This window comes from Pipistrellus hanaki, assembly GCF_964339955.1.
Source record: "Pipistrellus hanaki genome assembly, chromosome: X".
Lineage (NCBI taxonomy): Eukaryota > Metazoa > Chordata > Mammalia > Chiroptera > Vespertilionidae > Pipistrellus > Pipistrellus hanaki.
In genome coordinates this window covers 6,290,368-6,310,117 of record NC_140524.1, presented here as the reverse complement: position 1 = coordinate 6,310,117, position 19,750 = coordinate 6,290,368, and the positions used below count along the sequence as shown (strand labels likewise).

The window sequence follows — 19,750 nt, the reverse complement described above, 5'->3', positions numbered from 1 at the left end:
AATGTCAGAGACAAGATGGATGGTTTCAAATATATAAAAGTTAGGGGAGAAACTTTGTACCAAAAAATGTAATAAAAAGCTAAACAACAGAATGAGGAAATTGTCTGGGGTCAGTATCACTGATAACAGTTGACTGTCCAAAAAATATAAAGAATGGATACAGATATTGAAGGTTAGTTTGTAGATTCAGCTTCATAAACGGGTGAGGAAAATGAATAGGCAATTTACACATGAGGAAATAAAGGAAGTAAAATCACTGCATGGAAAAGTACAACCTCTCAAGCATTTAAAGAAAAGCAAATAAAAACAGCTTCAAGGTGTCACGACCTGCTTATTAAATTATAAACAATTAATAAATAGAAATTAATAAATGATAAATAGAATTATAAAACCATTTATTAGCAAGATGTGAGGGAGAAACAGTATATGTTTCTGGGAGTAGTATACATTGGTTAAGTTTCCTAGAGGGCAATATAGAAATATGTGACAAGGGTTACAAAACTGCTCACACTCATTGACCTAGTATACCCCCAAGGAAGTAACACAAAAAGGAAAAGTAATTTGCTTAAAGATTATAATAAATGTATTATAGTAGTGCTATATATAATCATGAAAAGACTTACCTGTTTAATATATCATCATGGTGGACTAGAAAATAGCCATTAACAATGGCAGGCATACAAATACTGGGTCATGCACGGAAATGGATATTTGTAATCTCATTAACGAAAAAAGGCTAAATCCTAAATCACATGTCGAATCTCATAGTAGCCTTACACAAAGAGAATTAGAAAGGCAGCTAGTAAAATGTAAATAGCTGGAGTTGAATGCACATGGTGTTCTCTGCATACATGTCAAGTTAGCTGGAATTTATAATTAAAAAAATAGAAAATCGGAGGAAGAGGCAAACCACAATGATTTGATTTAGTCCTGGGAAGTTCAACATCAAGGACTTTGGGGAAATCCCCATACCAATAACAGTGTTACTTACTAAACAAGCTTGATCTCGCTGTTCACTAGAATTTGGTTTGCTAGAATTCTTCACCAAACAATACTTTTGCTTATCTAAATCTGTGAAAACCTTGACATTTCTAAGGGGGATATCATCAGATTTTTGTGAGCAAATCTCCAAATTTGTCATCACCACTACAACACAGAACTCACCACTACCACCACCAATAAACATTATCTGGCTCAGAAACATCACTTTCTTAAAACCTTTCCATTGCTCTTCACTTCCATCACCAGCAATAATAGTTTGCATTTCAGTGTCATTATTAACAAAGAAGCACCTTTTCTCTCTACCATGGTTACTTCACAAATCTACTCTGACAGCAAATAGAGATCCATCAAGCCACGTTGAGATGGAACTGCCAAGCAGTTGACAAGGGTTCCTCCTTTGCTGAGTGACTTACCCTAAAAACCAGTATGTGACGCTTTGCAAAGTCAAATTCATACCCTTTGCACGTTGAGCAATTACTACATTTCATGGATCTTTAGGGTTACTCCAAAAACGTTAAAACCTCAGATGCTTAACATATGCCTTCCCAAGCACTACTCTATAATAATAATTGTCATTCACAATTCATAATACCCAGGATGCCTTATAAACTATCTGAGGTAGAATCGTGTCCTTTATAATGTTCGCATTAAGTCCATTTCATTGTATTCTTGGTCTTTGAAATTCAGTACATTAATGCTTTGTATACAGGAGGATTCAAACAGACAAAACTTGTAAAACTTGCTACCCACTCTCCCCCTCCCCAACCAGGCCTCTCTATTGTTTAACCATGGCAGGGCACCACATTTCTTTAAATAGTATCAGGATTCCCAGAGCTCTTTGGAGCTTCAGCATTCCCAATATTTTATTTTGTAAATCTTTATCCCACTTGTCCCATGTTTTAAAATGACTTTATAATCTTAAGATTCCCTGGAGAGTTTGGCAACCTGATAGATAATGACTGATTACAGCAGTGGATCTCAAAGTGTGATCCCGTACCCACAATTCCATCATCACCTGGGAAATGGTTAGAAATAAAAATTCTCCACTTCATCCCAGACTTACTAAATAAAAAATCTAGGGGTTGGACCCAGCAACCTGTGTTTTAATAAACCCTCTAGGTGATTCTATTGCATGCTTAAGCTTCAGAACCATTGGATATTAGAGAAAAGAGGTTTAATAATCATGGCCAGCCTGATATTCAGCTAAGTTGTTCTTGTGGATATCAAACCTTCTTGGCCCCTTGGCAATGTGTTATGTTCTCCTAAAATGTCTACTATTAAATCTCATAAGAAGGTTATGAGAACACTGAAGGGGCAGCATTTGTGATGGCCAAAGCATGGGCATTGGAATCTGATGGACCTTAGTTGTAACTTCTGGCCACTTACTCTCTTTGTTTTCCCTCAGTTACTTAACCTTTCTGAGCCTCATTTCTTACACGAGAAAGAGAATACCCAGATCAGAAGATGGTCTCAAAGGCTGAATGAGGTCAAGTCTGTCAAGTGTGCAGCCCTGCACCTTACATATGACAGAATTGCAGTAAATAAGAATTGTTATTATCATCCTTTATCGCCATGGGTATGACACTACGTAACACCCAAGGTCTAATGGGAAGACCTTCTTGGAAATTCCAAGTTGAGGTCATTGAGGAGAGGAAGCTAAGCTTCTCCCAGGACAGCACATATAAAACAAGGACTTATCTGATCTCTTCAGAGGACACTGCATCAGTCTCCTAGGTGCTATTGAACCCTCAAGGGGATTCCAGCTACTTGCATTTTTTTTTTTTTTTTTTTTTTTTTTTTTTGGTCAGGCTATTTGTTCCTTGCTTGAAGTTCTGTGAAGTTTTTGGTAGAAAAGGGTGGTAACAACAAACTCTGAGCCCTTGCCCCCTCCCCATACAGCCTCCTTGTGTTCCATTTCCTGGATCTTGCAAACATTTCCTTCGGCAATAACCCACGAGTGGCTGTTTCTCTTGGAGCAGTCTTATCTTTTGGCTGTTGAGGAAAGGGAATGGGGAGAGGGGCTGGACATGTGCACTCTTATTGCTGAGATCCTGGAATGCCCAGCTATTGTGAGGAATTTGAAAAGAACATTTCCAAACAAGAAACTTCAAAAAAGCCTAAGGAGGAGGAGCTTTTTCAGTATTTGCAAATATTGGTTTTCATGTTCAATTACTATTAGGCAAAAAAAAAAAGGGGGGGGGGATCTATTCATCAGAAGATATGTAACCTGTGCCAAGAGGAAAAGAGAACAGGCCAGGACTTGGCAGGCAATTTACTTTTGTTTTTGCAATGTAGTCTCCTTGCTGGTGTCAACAAAGCCCTTTCTCATACTGAGCCTTCATACTTTCTCACCTTTCTTCATGGGCACTTGGGGATGAATGTAGAGCGAGTACTCTTTGCCCCTCCCCAGGAGACCTTGCTTCAGTGAGATTGCCCCATGGAGGCAAGTGTCAGTCTGGGCACTACTGACTCTTATTGGTTAGAAAAATGATATATCCTTTCTAAGCTTCAGGATCCTCTTCTACAAACTAGCAATAATAAAACCCATTGCACGGGGTTGCTGTGAAGATTAATAGAAATGTATACATGGAAGTGCCTACAATAATGCCTAACACATAGTAAGAAATAAGGTAGTTATTTTCCCTTAATCAAGCTCCTTGTCCTCCACTTCAGGGAAGAATCCTCCACTTGGTTCCAAAAGGGAGTTGTAGATTTCTGTGTACATAGATAGGAGCCTTGAGCCCTTTGAAAGTAGTACTTCTGGAGGCAAATATCATCACCTTGAGCCTGACACACTTCAATAGAATCCTTCTGTTCACCAGTTTGCTTCAGCTATTAGTGCCAGGAAGGCAAGGGCTATGTTGGTTTTGCTCCTTGCACAGTGTAATATTCAATGAGAGCTTGCAATGATTTGTATACACTTTGGCTTAGCTGATCATATTGAAGGCCATTCTTCCCCTTTCTGATGTCCTGTGTACTCTGTTCCACTGATATAAGTGACTCCGCAAGGCTCAGGATAGCCCTAAATAAGTTCTGTAAATGGGAGGGCAGTGTTTTTAAAATCAGAATTGATGTGGAGAATAGTAACTTCCAGATTGCCTTGCTAGAGCCCAGTGCCTGCAAAATGGGCCACAGTACCCTGAATCAGTGCACCCAATGTTCCTGGAAGACATGCTCTTTTCTTTCAGCTGATTCTGGAGTTGGCTACCCAGGGGTAAATTCCATAAGACTGACAGTGATTAGTAGCTAAACCAGACAACTTAGAATACCTAGTCCTTTTGATCTTATCTCTGCTCTTAAGCTTGTCTTTTATTATCTTTCCTTTTTAATAGATGGGATGAGTGAGTAAATGAGACCAGTGTTAAAATCCTTAGTTAGCTAGGGCTTCCTGGCTAGGCAGCCATGTGGCTGAGATGAAACCCAAGGTTTTCTGATCTCTTGGCTGTTAAACAGGTCTGAACATTAACCATAGTGGGGTACAGTCCAATTCCCTTGATGGAAACAAGGAACGAGGCTAAAGTATACAGTAGTGAAAGTTGTACACTGAACAACTTATACAACCATATGCAGTGCCCTGAGTAAGGGACTTCACTCTAACAATAAACTTAGACCTTTCACTTATTAATCACCTTTCGTGTACCCAGCATCATTGCTAGGTCCTTTTTATTTTATTTTTAAAATTGAATTTATTGAGGGTAACATCTAATACTAATAAAAGGGTAATATGCTAATTAGACCAGACATCCTTCTGGACAAAGCCACAGTGGTGGGGGCGAGGCAGAGGCAGTTAGGGGCCATCAGGCTGGCAGGGGAGGGCAGTTAGGGGCAATCACGCCAGAAGGCAAGTGAGTAGTTAGGAGCCAGCGGTCCTGGATTGCGAAAGGGCCTAAACTGGCAGTCGGACATCCTCTGAGGGGTCCTGGATTAGAGAGGGTGCAGGCTGGGCTAAGGGACCCCCCATGCCAAATTTCATGCACTAGGCCTCTAGTTGGTTAATAAAATCATATAGGTTTTAGATGTACAATTCTAGAAAACGTCATCTGTATGCTGTATTGTGTATTTACCACACAAAGTCAAGTCTCCTTCCATCACCATTTATCCCCACTATACCCTTTTCTTTCTCCCCTACTGTTTTTTCCCTTTAGTAATCACTATAAGGTTGTTTGTGTCCATGTGGCTTTTTTTCTTTTTTCTTAATCCCTTCACCTTTTCACCCAGCCTCCCCACCCCCTTACCCTCTGACAGTCATCAGTCTGTTCTCTGTTGCTAGGTTCTTTTTATATGGTTTATCCTCCATCACAACAGCTTTGTAAAATAGATATTTTACTGAAACTGAGGTAAATTAAATACTTTGCTCAAGGTTGTACAGCTTTAGGGTTATAAAGCTGGATTTCAAAATTTTCCTGGAATTTGGACTCAAGCCTTTCTGACAATGTGTTCTTTCCACTCTGCTCTATTGCTTTTCTTGTACCCTGGCTAGTAGGAGAAGAGAATGGCAAATTTGATTACTATCACAAACCTGGGTTATTCTCGCTGCAATAGCAGGACATTGGCCCAAATGAGGCCTTTGGAGATGTCGTCATTGCATGAATTTTATCAGATCAGGATTCGAGATAAAGATGGGGAAGGGGGAGAAAGAGGTGGGAATGTGTGTGTGAAGGGTGGACGACAGTCTGTATAGACTAGAAACCAATCTAATTGGCACAAATAAATCTGCCTTCAAACCTTCACCTCTACATTACAACACTCATATCCTTTTGTATCCTGGGCCTTTCTTTCTATATAATATGGTCCCTGAGCCACTTGTATTAGAATCCCTTGGGCCAGTTATTAAAAATACGGATTCCTGAACCCCCACCAGAGGTACTAAGTTTCCATTTTGGGGACTGAGGCTCATGAATTTGTATTTAAACAACTTCAAGTAATTCTCATTAGGAGCCACTTTGTTTAATAATGGCTGTTCCAAACCAGTGGTTTCCAGCATTTTGGATCATGAACACTTCTCAGGAAGAATTTTTTAAGAATACACCTTTAGTATATGTTGGTAGTTGATTAATAAATTCCTTATATGTACTGATCTCTTAATATTTGTGTTTTTAAATGCAAAAAAATTATACATTAGTATTCTTATATGAGAATGGTCTCTAGTTTTCCTTTATGTATCTTCTAGTTTGGGGGTTTTGGTATTGACACTGTGCAAGATTCTTTTCTTATCCCTCTATTCCCTAGATTCCAGAGTCTAGAAAAATAATAGCATTGGGCTTGTCTGTTTCTTGAAGGTTAGAATTAACACAAGACCATCTGAGTATATTTTTTATTTTTGGTCAAATTTATCAATGTTCTTCTATGGTAACTGGTGGGTTTAGATATTCTCATTCTTCTCATTCTGTGCACTTGCGTTTTAAAATTAGATTTGCAAGTGGCTTATCTGTCTTATTTTAATTTTCTTTTAAAGAATTAGCTTTTAGCTTTAATTATTTGTACTATCATTTATTTTGTAGTGTATTGATTGGTACCATTAGTTTTCTTTCTGCTTTCCTTAAGTCTATTTTTTTGTGGTGGTTTTCTTAACTTCTTTTGTTGAATGATTAATTCATTTATTTTAATTTATTCTTATGTATTGCTATAATTATTTAAGGCTACAATTTTCCCTTTTACCACTGTTTTAATCAACTATATTCTCTAGCTTCTAATATTTTCATTGTTATTTTCTACATATTGTATAGTTTCAGATTAGATCTCCTCTTTTATTAGCCTGGAGAATGTTTTCTCTTTTATTTTTCATTTTTGTTATTAAGTAGAGGCCTGATGCATGAAATTCATTCACGAGGTGGGGCAGAGGGGGCGTAGGGGTCCCTCAGCCTGGCCTGCACCCTCTTGAAATCCAGGACGCCTGTGGGATCAGGCTTAAACTGGCAGTTGGACACCACTCATCTGCCTGCCTGCCTGCCTGCCTGCCTGATCACCCCTAACCACTCTGCCTGCCTGCCTGATTGCCCCTAACCACCTTTGCCTCTGCCCCTGCTATGGTGGCTTCATTCAAGTCTTCCAGAATGACATCTGGAAGGTCATTTGGCTGTTCGGTCTAAATAGCATATTACACTTTTATTATTATAGATTTTGAGTGTTGCTGTATTGTGATTAAATACTGTACTCTGTACTACTTCCACTTTTTAGCTTAATATATTGTCAGTTTAAAAAATGTTTAATGAGCCCTTAAAAAATAAGTCTGTTTTTAGTGTATGAATAAATTTAGATTTTTCCATTATCTTAGCTTTTGACTGTCAAATCTGTCATCAGCTGAAGGAGTGTCATATTCTGTTTCTTTTTTTTTTCTACCTTTGTATTGCCTATACATTTTGTTTTAGAATTTTTTTAATTTTTATTTTTTTAGCTATAGATGACATACCATATTATTTTAGTTTCAGGTGTACAACATAGTGATTAGAAATTTATATCACTTATAAAGTGATCACCCAGAAAAGTCTAGTACCCTCCTGGCACCATACATAGTTATCATAATATTATTGACTAATATTCCCTATACTGTAGTTTACATCCCCTTGTCTTGCTTTAGACACTTTTTTTTTACTGTAGAAAAAAATATTTAAATGAAGTAAATTTAAAAATTTTTGTGCTTTAGAAATTTTGATGCTCTGTTATTTGGTACATAAAGATTTGGAGTAGTTAGATCTTCATCATGTGTTCTAATCATTTATTATAGTGCCCTTCTTTATCTTGTTAATTGATTTTTGCCTTTAATTCAACTTTTTAATGTATGAGTATCATCACCCTTTTTTTTCTCATTTTAGCATTCATTCATGTATTAAACAAATATTTATTGAATGCCTACTGTATGCCAGGCACTAGACATCAGATGAATGAGACATACAAGATCACTGTCGATGTGGAGCTTATATTATAATTAGAGGGTGGCACACAAAATAAGTAAAAATAGGTATGTGACATACTAGTAATATCTGGTGGTGATGTATTCTCTAAGAAAGAACAAAATAAAAAAAGGAAAAGTAAGGATAAGTCATTTTAGATAAGTGTTCAGGATAGTCCTCTCTGCCTGATGGCATTTGTCATCTTTTTACTTTCCAAGATGGCATTTGTCATCTTTTTACTTTCCATTCACAACCTTGGTTTTTTGTTTGTTTCATGAGGGGGAAATGCCAGGTGGAAGAGTTTGCACACAAGAGATTATTTTAATCCAGCGTTTTTCAACCGCTGTTCCGTGGCACACTAGCTTGCATACCATTATGAATATTATTAAAGAGATATTCTTGGTCTTCATTAGGTGCAGACAAGACAAGAATTTTATAATTTTTCACTATTTTGTTTACTTAATATTTCATAATAAAGTAATTATAAAAATACTTTCTTTGTGTTTATTTGATTCCTATTTAAGAGAATTACTTTATATATAGTCAATATAGGCACAGAGTTAAATTTTTTAACATTTTCTAATGGTGGTGTGCCTCGTGATTTTTTTCATGAAACAAGTGTGCCTTTGCCCAAAAAAGGTTGAAAAACACTGTTTTAATCTAAAGGAGATCTAGGTAATAAAACATGAAGAAAAAAATAAAGGAGCTCTAGGTGGGCTAAGGCCTAAATGAGAAGAGAATAGGGAATGTGATGTATGGATATGAACTTCTGATCCATATGAGTGATGAATTAGCCACAGGATGGGGACTGGAGATAAGAGGAATGAAGGATATTTTGCTTTCCATTCTACCTGAGCTTGCATACCATTATGAATATTATTAAAGAGATATTCTTGGTCTTCATTATGACTATGTCTGATGATTTTATTGAACTTCTGAAATTTCCTGTCACTAGGCAGTACTTAGAATGTTGCTTATTGCTTACAGTCTACAGCAGAAAACCAGATCTTTTGGTTTAGCAGACTTAACCCTTTATACTATAAAGCTAAATAGATGACTTCGGTGACTATTACATAAAAGTTTGACTTTATATATTTATACATCCCATATAATAAAAGGCAAATATGCAAATTGACTGAATGGTGGAACGACTGGTCCTATGATGTGCACTGACCACCAGGGAGCAGACGCTCAATGCAGGACCTGCCCCCTCTGGTCAGTGTGCTTCCACAGGGTTCAGGCTGGCGAATGCAATGGCAGTGGCAGGAGCCTCGCTCACCTCCACAGCAGCACTAAGGATATCTGGCTGCAGGGAGCATGCCTAAGCTGTAGTTGGACATCCCCCAAGGGCTCCAGGACTGCAAGAGGGCACAGGCTGGGCTGAGGGAACCCCGTCCCAGCAGTACACGAATTTTGTGCTCCGGGCCTCTAGTATTTAAATAAACCTGAACTCATTTACCTTGGATATTTTTTCTATTACTTATAATGTGAGCATCTCATTTCTCCTTACAATAGTCTTCTTAATTTTGATAGTACATACATAGGCATATAACATATATTAAAATTCTGTACACATACACCCTTAATTTGTGAATCTGGAACTTATTTTGATATATAATGCATGGTATAGCTCCAAATAATACTGCTCTGCAGTTATCTCAAGAAAGATTTATTAAATGATCTTTTTTAAAAAAAATATATTTTATTAATTTTGTACTGAGAGAAAGGGAGAGAGACAGAGAGTTAGAAACATCGATGAGAGATAGTCATCAATCAGCTGCCTCTTGCACACCCCCTACTGGGGATATGCCCGCAAACAAGGTACATGCCCTTGACCAGAATCGAACCCGGGACCCGTCAGTCCCCAAGCCGATGCTCTATCCATTGAGCCAAACCGGTCTCAGCTATTAAATGATCTTTATCTCCTTGTTATGGAAGGCCAATTATATATAATATTAGAAGCCCAATGTATGAAGAATCATGCAGGAATGAGCCTTCCTTTCCCTGGCTGCCAACACTGCCTTTCCACTCCAGTCCTGCCTTCCCATGCTGCCCAGAGTGGCTGGGACAGTGCAGAACACCTGTGTCATCACCATGGTGATGATGCAAGCATCCTGCCCCACCCCCAGCCCATCCATGCCTGCATATGCAAATTAACCCACCATCTTTGTTGGGTTAATTTGCATACACCTGACTGGCTGGTGGACATAGCGAAGGTACGGTCAATTTGCATCTTTTACTTTTATTAGTGTTGATTTTGAACTTTCCAATCTGTTCCTATAATCAGTAACACACTGTTTTCACTATAAGTTCTTTATAATATGCTTAATCCCTTACTCACCCCCCATTTTCTTCCATAGCAAATACTCTTTAATATGATATCCTGCTTTATTTTACAAGCTATTAAAAATTTCTATTGTTAAAAATTCCTATTGAGAATTCTGACTGGAATTGCACTGGAAGGAGATATTTTAAACCCAAAATAGCAGATATTTGCAAATGCCATACTTGATGTTTTTTCTTATGAGTATAATAACATGGACAGAAAATATACATGTCAAATTCACGCTATAGCTTGCATCTGGAGAAGCAATAGGTTAATGGAAGTGGGGAGTAAAACAAGGGTATTTTTTCTTTTTCTTTTTTTTTTTGTTTGTTAATCCACACCATATTTTCCCATTGACTTTTAGAAAGAGTGGACAGAATGGGGACAGAGAGAAACATCAATGTGAGAGTGACACATCAATTGGTTGCCTCCCACACATGCCCCAGCCTGGGGCCAGGGATCAAGTCTGCAACCAAGGTACATGCCCTTGACCCTTCAGTCTGTGGGCTGATGCTCTATTCACTGAGCAAAACTGGGACAGGCTTTTCTTATTTCTTAAAAATAAATTCATGAAGCATCAATGAATGGCACAGTATTAAAATGTCTGAGCAGTATTGGGAACATGAATATTTATTTTAGCAATCTCTGTATGTTTGTAAATATTTTAAATTTTCATAGTATAAAAACAAACAAAAGAGCAGCAGATGAAGCAAGATAACCAGATTTGTAAACCTAAGGATATAGTCATCTAATCTGAGTGCTACAAACAGACTGAGGTGGTGTGTATATTCAGTCTTTGCAGGTAGATTGTTAGGTTCAAACTCTAGCTCTGCCACTTACTAGCTTTATGGCCCCAAGCAAGTTACTTATCCTTCCCATGCCTCAGTTTCCCCAGCTATAAAATCAGGATAATAATAATAACTTCCTATAGTTATGAGGATTAAATATGATAAGACATGGAAAACACTTAAAACAGTGCTTGGTATTTAGTACATACACAGTGTTAGCTATCAATAATATATATTATTATTATCACATTTACTACATAGATTACATTGTTTTGTGGCCACTTTAAATTTTACATAAGTGATGTCATAAAAAATATGGGATCAACCTAACTGGTGTGGCTCAGTGGTTGAGCATCAACCCATGAACCAAATGGTCCCTGGTTCGATTCCCAGTCAGGGCACATGCCTCGGGTTTGGGTTCGATCCCAGTAGGAAATGTGCAGGAGGCAGCCAATCCATGTTTGTCTCTCATTGATGTTTCCATATCTCTATCCCTCTCCCTTCTTTGCTCTCTAAAAAAAAAAAAACCTCAATAAAAACATATTTTTTGAAAATATGGGATCATCTGCAACCTGCTTGTTTTACATAATCCCCATCTGCTCTTTTGCAGGGAAATGGCTCATTCCAAGGCTGACTTTTCATGGGCAACCCCCTTCCATCCTTGCCTTGAGAACCCAGCATTGGACTTGTCAAGCTACCGAGCAATCTCTTCTCTTGACCTCCTTGGAGATTTCAAGCATTCCTCGAAAAAAACAGAGGAAACTTCTGTTTATGAGGAGGAGAGCTCCATGGCCTCCATGCCCCACCCACTGCGCAGCCGTGCCTTCTCAGAGAGCCATATCAGCTTGGATCCCCAGAGCTCCCGGGCCTGGGGGCAGCCTAGGAGGGAGCTCTTTACCAAAGTTGATGAAACCCAGCTAGATCCTTTGGGAACCAGGAAGAAGGCCTTTCCTCCTCCTCGTCCTCCTCCTCCCAACTGGGAGAAGTACAGGCTCTTCCGTGCAGCCCAGCAGCAGCAACAACAGCAGAAGCAGCAGCAGCAGCAAGAGGAAGAGGAGGAGGAGGAAGAAGAAGAGGAGGAGGGGATAGAAGAAGATGAGGAGGAAGAGGAGGAGGGAGGAGAGGAGGAGGAGTTGCCACCCCAGTATTTCAGTTCAGAAACCGCTGGTTCCTGTGCTCTCAATACTGAGGAAGTCCTGGAGCAGCCACAACCTCTGGGCTTTGGTCACCTAGAGGTCTCAAGGCAGGGTCCACAAAGCCTCCCAGCAGAGCAAGAGCCTTTTACTCGCCATTCCAGCGATTACATGCCTCCAATGAGGGGCCGCTTGGGATCTCAGCCGGAGAAGGCTCAGCCCCCTTGCTATTATGGCATTGGTGGACTTTGGAGGACATCGGAACAGGGGACCACTGATCCCTCCAAGTAAGTGCTTAAGAAAGATATTAGAACCCCGAAGAGACAGGCAGCATGCATTTGAATTCTACCTTTACAGTGTATCAGTTGCATGACCTTGAACTGTTCCCAGCCTCAGTTTTCTCACTGAAAAATAGGCATGATTGATACCTATTCCACACAGTTGTTATGAATATGAAGTTAATCTATCACATAGCAGGTACTCAGCAAATTGTAGTTGTTCATGTTCTTATCCCTAAATACCACTATCAAAATATATTTATTATTTCCCAATTTGTCTTTCAGGTATGCATCAGTTTCTGGCCCCTGAGACAGAAAGCATTAAACCCTTATTCCCTGTACAAGGCTTTTCCTAGAAGCCTGCCTCCTGCCCTCTTCTACCTTGTCTTATGCTTGCTTTTCAGAACCAGAGGCCAGGTTGAAACCTGATTTGCCTTTGTTCTACGACCTACCTGGGCTTCTAAACTCTTCCTAACACCCCAACATCAAAGGTGTTACTGGGGTTGCATGCTTTATGCCCGGATCATTCTTTACAATAGCTAAGAACATTCTTTTCATCTTCCACTTTCACCTCTCTCTGCATTTTCTTCATCGAGTAATACATGTAGTTGACAGGATGAGCTGCCTGGGTAGGAAGCCTAAAACCTTCCTGGCCACTGGACTGCTAGTGTCTGTTCCCTTCACTGTGCCAATGCTCATATGCATGCAGTACACTGTGTGGTTGTCCTCTTTGCTCCAAAGCAAAAGAGCTTTGGCTTTTAGCTCTGCCAGGCCTCCCACAGAGAGCTCAGCCTACTCTCTTCTGGGAGTGAAGTTGGGGGTGGGGGCAAGTGTCTTTCCTCTAAGTGCTTTATTAAATCTCTTTACAGAAGGAATCTGCCTGAGACTTGTTACTATTAGAAGTATCTTATTATCATGTCTTTTACTGACAGGCAGATCCATTACCTGGCTATCTGGAGCTAGTCAAGGTTTTCTAGCCGGAAGTGCCACAATCACAGCACTTACAGGGCCTGGCTCCCAGACACTGAGAGAATCTCTTATTAGATCCCTACTGGCTGCTTCTCAAGCTGTCCGTCTAGCTGGAGAGCATTCTTATTATAATCGGGAAACATTTTGTGGAAAATGACTGTGATTGTTACCTATCAAGGGGAAGGAGAGGTGACCTACCACTTAATATTCACAGGAAAGAATAAAGAAATGAATGAATGAACATCTGCTGTGTGCCAGGCATTGCTAAGTCATTTTATATTCATCATTTCATTTAACCCTCCCAACAGCCCTAAGCCTCATTATTATTCCCATTTGACAGATGAGAAAACTAAAGCTGAGCAAAATAAAGGACTAAATAAGACAGAATTGTGCAGCAAAAACTCAAAACCAGATTTGTCTGCCTCCCAAATCCATGCTTCTTTCACTATCCTAGTCTCAGATCTTGTTCTTTTGGTAGACCAGACCTTTATGAGGCCCCCCTGTCTCCTGTAGGGCAGTTACAGTACCTCTGTCCGTCTGCTAGTTCTTTTTCCTTTATTACGTCCATTCACCTTGGCACCTTGGATAGAGAGGAGGAAATTGCTATTATTAGAGATTTTTATAAGGTGTTCCAGAGATCTTTTTAAATGACTATGGGATGCAAGGGAAAGCATTTGTTTGCATACAACCCTGGCTTGTGGCTACAGAAAGTCAATTATAGATGCTTCTTTGAGTGATAGCGATTTAAGAACAGCATCACTCCCAACATAACTAATTTTTTTTTGCTTGCTTACCATGTGCCAAGCTAAAAACATTCATGTATTGATTGGTTTAATCTTCACAACACACCTATGGTAAATGCCATTACTCTCCTGCATTTTTAGATGAGAAAAGTGAGGCACAGAGAGATAAAGTAACTTGCAGAATACCACAGGTAGCCAGAACTCAAGTAGTCTGGCTTACTGTGGCCGTTACATCATCCCAAGATCTCTAGACTGATCAAGAAGAACCTATTCCAGATCATCAGACTGCAGAGTTCTCACCAGAAGAAAGTGGCTTTAAAACTTATTTTTATTTTTTTCCATTTTATTGACATAGAGCCACATCCTTTAAAAAATATTCCATACTTTCCTGCAGCACTTTCTGACTCAGAACACTCATATATGCCCTGAGTATTTTTTTATACATAAGAATTCCCTATCCTATACATTTATATGCCCTTTAGAATGTTCTATTTTCTCTGCTAACAGAGATATTGTTCAGCCAGAAAATTTTTTACATGCAGGTTTTATATGCTGTCAAGTTGCCTCCTTGGAAGTATAGAATAGTGGCTAAAAGCACAGATATTGGCTCTGACCAGAGTGGCTCAGATGGTTGAGTACTGTTCCGTGTACCAAAAGGTCACTGGTTGGATTCCTGCTCAAGGCACATACCCAGGTTGTGGGTTCAATCCCTGGAGCCAATAAATGTTACATCGATGTGTGTGCTTTTCTCTCTCCCTCTAAAAAATCGATAAAAATATATTCTTTATTTTTAAAAAGTATTGATTCTGGAGTTAAATCACCTAGGTATAAATTATGGGACTGTCGTTTACTGTCTGGTGACCTTGGGTAAGTTACTTTACCTTTCAATGCCTCATGTTCCTTATCTGTAAAATGGTTGTCATGAGCATTGAATTTTATATCTGTATCTACATGCCCCCCCCCCCCCACTCCACACACACACATACACAGCCAGCTTGGGACAGTTTCTGGGACATAGTAAGCCCTGTGTGATATTAGCGAGTAGTGTTCCTTTATCAGTGTTATTAGCTTAAAAACCTACATGTAAATGAATACCTAGGACGAGGAATGCTGGCATGCTCAAATTTCTTTTGTGTGATGAATTAGGAGACAGCATAACATGAATCAGTAAAAAGCTGTGGAGCATTTTAACCATTATTTTTGACCTTTATTTAAGAGCTGCAAATAGCTGCAAAAATGACTAATGAGTTTTTCCTATTTTTCCTTTCAAACAGCTAAAGGTTAGCAGAGGGGCAGCGACACAGACAGGTGGAGGGTGGGGGTGGCTGGTAGGCAACAAGAATATAGAGGGGGTGGGCCTCTCCCTTGCATAAATCATGGGTGAAATTATTTGTTCATCTGTCCCTGAAGCCCAACTTTTTTTCCCCTTTTTTCCCTCATGCCAGACCAGAATCCTTGATGGCAGAAGACTCCAAACCCAAGCCAGCATGGAGCCAGAGCTACTTGTTTCCTGAAGAGCAGTTGTCCCTCATGGGCTGGCGCTCTGAGAAGCAGCACCTCAGTCCCGTGGGCTTCAGTGAACTCAAGACAACAGGGTCTGCTGCTACACTTGTCAAGCCCCGGGGTGCCACTGGTTTCATTTCCCCCCCATATTATTCTGCAACTGTGGAGGAGGCTGGGGCCATTGGGGATACACCAGAAGTGGCGAGATGCTATTCCTTCTCAGGCAGAAGGCCTGCTCTACAGCAGGCAATCTCAGAAGAGCTCATGAGAGATGTGGTGGGCCGTGACAAGTCCCTGGCAGGGGTGCTAACCCCAGCCTCCAACATGGTGACCACTGCTGAGGTCATGGGTGACCTCTTTGCTGTGGGAGATCTGCAGTGGAGGGGCCATCTCAAGCAGAAGTTGTACCATCAGGAAAGAAGAAATTATCGGAATGTCCAGGAAAGCCACAGGGTGCCTTTGTAAGCAAGTAGACTAGATAGAGCTGGGGGTGGGCAATGTCTAGGATGGGTAGGAGGGATGCCAACAGGCTGAGAAGACATATAGCTAAGGTCTCAGATACATCCCTACCACCTAGACACTCCCTTGGGGTTCATATACTGGGGCCATGAACCAAGGGGAATAATTGATGATAAGCCCAGGACTTTAAGGGCCTGTCAGTTTTTCTGGATTTTACTGGGTTGACAATGACCAAACCAAATTATTTCTAAGGAAGTCCCTGTAGCTTCAGAAGTTAGGGACAAGGAAATAGCCTTTTAAGTTCTTAAAATTGGTCTTGAATCCTAGATGGCCTTTATGTGGTCTATTTATATTTGAATAGTGCCACCTGGTCCATTATTTTCTTATTTTACAACTCCTTGGCAAAGCAGGATCCCACTGTATTACAAATAGTGAAACTTAAGAAGGAAAAAGGTCAGCAGCCTCTCCACAGAGGTGTTCAAATGGTCACCCTTTGTTCCCACAGGCAAGAATTTCAGCACTTCTCGCCTCCTCAAGGGGCCCCAGGGATTTCTACCTCTTACTCAGCTTATTACAATATTTCTGTGGCCAAGGCAGAGCTGTTGAACAAGTTGAAGGACCAACCTGAAATGGCAGAGATTGGCCTAGGAGAGGAGGAAGTAGACAATGAACTGGCTCAAAAAAAGGTGAATTTTTTATATATATACCTTAGAAATTTTAGCTTGAGTGAGTCTAGAGATTGCCCTACCCTCTAAGCTCTTTAGAACATCTTGGTGCATTCCTATGTTTTCAGTCTGAAAATCAAATAGCCTCTCTGGGTTTCTCACAAATGCAACTCCAGTCTCTTCTTGATCTGGTCAATAATAGTAATTATGGTAGTAGCAATCATAGTCATCACTGCAATGTCTAATCCTTAAAACAGCTCTACAAGGTAGACATTACTATCCCCTTTTTGACAATTGAGAGGACTAAGTTGCCCAGGGTTATAGACTAGGTGGTAGATTCAGGACTTGAAGACAAGACTGTTTTTCTTTTGGGCTGTGCCTCCTAAATAAGCCAGCCTTGTTTGTTTTTCTTTTTGGTTAATCCTCACCTGAGAACATTTTTCCCCATTGTTTTTATTGTTTTTTTCAGAGAGAATGTAAGGGACGGCAAGGGGGGGGGGGAGGGAAGGGGGGGGAAGCAGGAAGGGGAGAGAGAGGTGAGAGAGACACATCAATTAGTTGCCTTTCATACACACCCTGACCAGGGCCAGGGAAGGAACCTGTAACCCAGGTACATGCCCTTGACCTGGAATCGAACCCATGACCCTTCGGTGTGTGGGCTGATACTACCACTGAGCAACACCGACCAGGGCAAGCCAGCCTTGTTAAGTAACACATTGCCCAGGGCACATCAGAGTTTTGGCCAGTGAACTCTAACCAGTGGTAATCATTGATTGTATTATCTGTGTAACATTCTGGGACAGAGAACAGACTAACTATGAAAAGGAGAAATTATAAGCTGGTAAACTATAGTGTTTATTTTCAAAAGTAATCAGTAATCTCTTAAAATATTAAACAGATAAATGGAAATGTTGTTGCTATTGCAAAGCCTCCCCTTTCTTCCTCTAAGTACCACTAGCCTGGTTGTCTAATCAAATTCCTGGAATCACTTTGCCCTCTCTGCACTTACCCATTTTATTTCATAAACAATTGGGTTTCCATGACAACCTGAAAGGCCCAATTTACCACTTCGTGGACATCTGAACTCAATGTAAATTAGTCATCGGCCTATGTTTCTCATTCAGGATATGACCTGTAGGAAAACTCAAGGCTATTTACAAAAGTCCCCACCACCACTTTCCAATCTGAAACAAAATGTCAGAGAAGGAATTAAAAGCATGATAGTATCAAAGATTTCATGATCTAGATGCCTCTTTCCTTGTATTCCATGTTCACTGATCATGGCAGGCTTCTCCTCCCTTACTTAGGACTTCTCATTAGGAGAAAACCTAATAATAGTCTAACCAGAAGAAGAGAGAAATGATCAGAAATGGTGACGCATAGACATAGCAGATAGTGATTTGTTGGTGGGCTGGAACAGTTTTTGTCTCCGGGGAAGATGGTGAGAAATGATACTAATTTGTGATATCCCAGAAAAGCAGCTTAGTTCTAGCTTGGTCTGTAATGACTCCATAATTCTATCTACTGCACTTTCCCCAGGGTTGAAGTTCAGGTTGCAAAGCCCAAATGCCAAGAAAGAAAGGGTTGTCTCCACTGTTATCCTGGCAGACCTATGGAACCTAAGAACTGAGTTGGGTAGTTGATTTTCCAGGTTGATCATTTGGCCCCCAGCCCTACTTTATCTCTGGCATTGAGTTTTATTTTGTAGAAAAGAAGATAAATATCTGGGAGCCTCTTGGCATCTAATTCTGTTGCCTCATTCATATCATTGAGCCCTCATTGCCAGTGGATTTTGGATTTTTTCCTAAATTAAACCTATTATACTTCAGACTAAGATCATGGTGATCTCCTGAATATTGGCCAGTTCTGAAATATGACAACAGATTCTGAACCCAGAGCAGGGTCTTTTGGTCTTGGTCACCTTGGATATATCTAAATAAAGTACTAGAAAAGAACACAATCTAGAAAACTATTCCTGGGAAGGAATAATAAAACAAACATCAAAGCATATTTCTTATATACAAGATACTGTTCTAAGCACATAACATATACTAACTCATTTAGTTATCATAACAGCATTTGAGATAAGTAGTATTGTTACCCTATTTTCAGATGGTAAAATTGAAGCCCAGAGTGGTTATTTGCTCAAGGTCACTCTGCTACTTAGTGGCAGAACTGGGGTTCAAACTCAGATAGCAATATTAGTAATACCCAGCTAATCCTATATAATAAAAGGCTAATATGCAAATCGACCAAATGGTGGAACAATGGGTTGCTCTGACATGCACTGACCACCAGGGGGCAGACGCTCAATGCAGGAGCTGCCCCCTGGTGGTCAGTGAGCTCCCACAAGGGTAGCACCACTCAGCCAGAAGCCATTCTCACAGCTTGCAAGGGCAGCGACAGTGGCAGGAGCCCCTCCTGCCTCCAGGACATCCCCTGAGAGCTCCTGGACTGCCAGAAGGTACAGGCTAGGCTGAGGCACCTCCCCCCCAATTGCATGAGTTTCATGTACTGGGCCTCTAGTTATGTAATAAAAGCCTAATATGCTAAGTGTCCTGTCGACTGGTCGGCCATTCAACCAATCAAAGCATAATATGCTAATAATATGCTAAGGCCACTCAACTGCTTGCTATAACACGCACTGACCACCAGGGGGCAGGCAGTAGATCAGTTGCTATAACATGCACTGACCACCAGGGGGTAGACCCTTAACATGGGAGCTGCCCCCTGGTAGTGCACTCCCACAGCCAACCTCCCACAGTCCCTCCCCACAGCTGGTTGGCCCCGATCAGCCACAATTGCAGGCCAGGCTGAGGAACCCTGTCCATGCACGAATTCATGCACTGAGCCTCTAGTTTTTTATTTCAGAGAGGAAGGGAGAAGGAGAGAGAGAGAGATCTGATCAATGATGACAAAGAATCATTGAATGGCTGCACCATATTGGGGATGGAGCCTGCAACCCGGGCATGTAACCTGACCGGGAATCAAACC

At 40.5% G+C, this 19,750-nt stretch overlaps 1 protein-coding gene across 4 annotated transcripts in view; it reads left to right on the top strand.

Moving 5' to 3' along the window:
• SHROOM4 (shroom family member 4) overlaps positions 1–19,750 on the top strand; it is a 192,312-nt gene that overhangs the window by 166,971 nt on the left and 5,591 nt on the right. For 3 of the 4 annotated variants that reach the window (XM_084870953.1, XM_084870955.1, XM_084870954.1), the window contains 3 exons: positions 11,617–12,426; positions 15,575–16,093; positions 16,597–16,777. In XM_084870953.1, coding sequence (XP_084727079.1) covers positions 11,617–12,426; positions 15,575–16,093; positions 16,597–16,777 — 1,510 coding nt within the window. The remainder of the gene's footprint in view (positions 1–11,616; positions 12,427–15,574; positions 16,094–16,596; positions 16,778–19,750) is intronic. The other variant, XM_084870956.1, reaches the window with a different exon arrangement.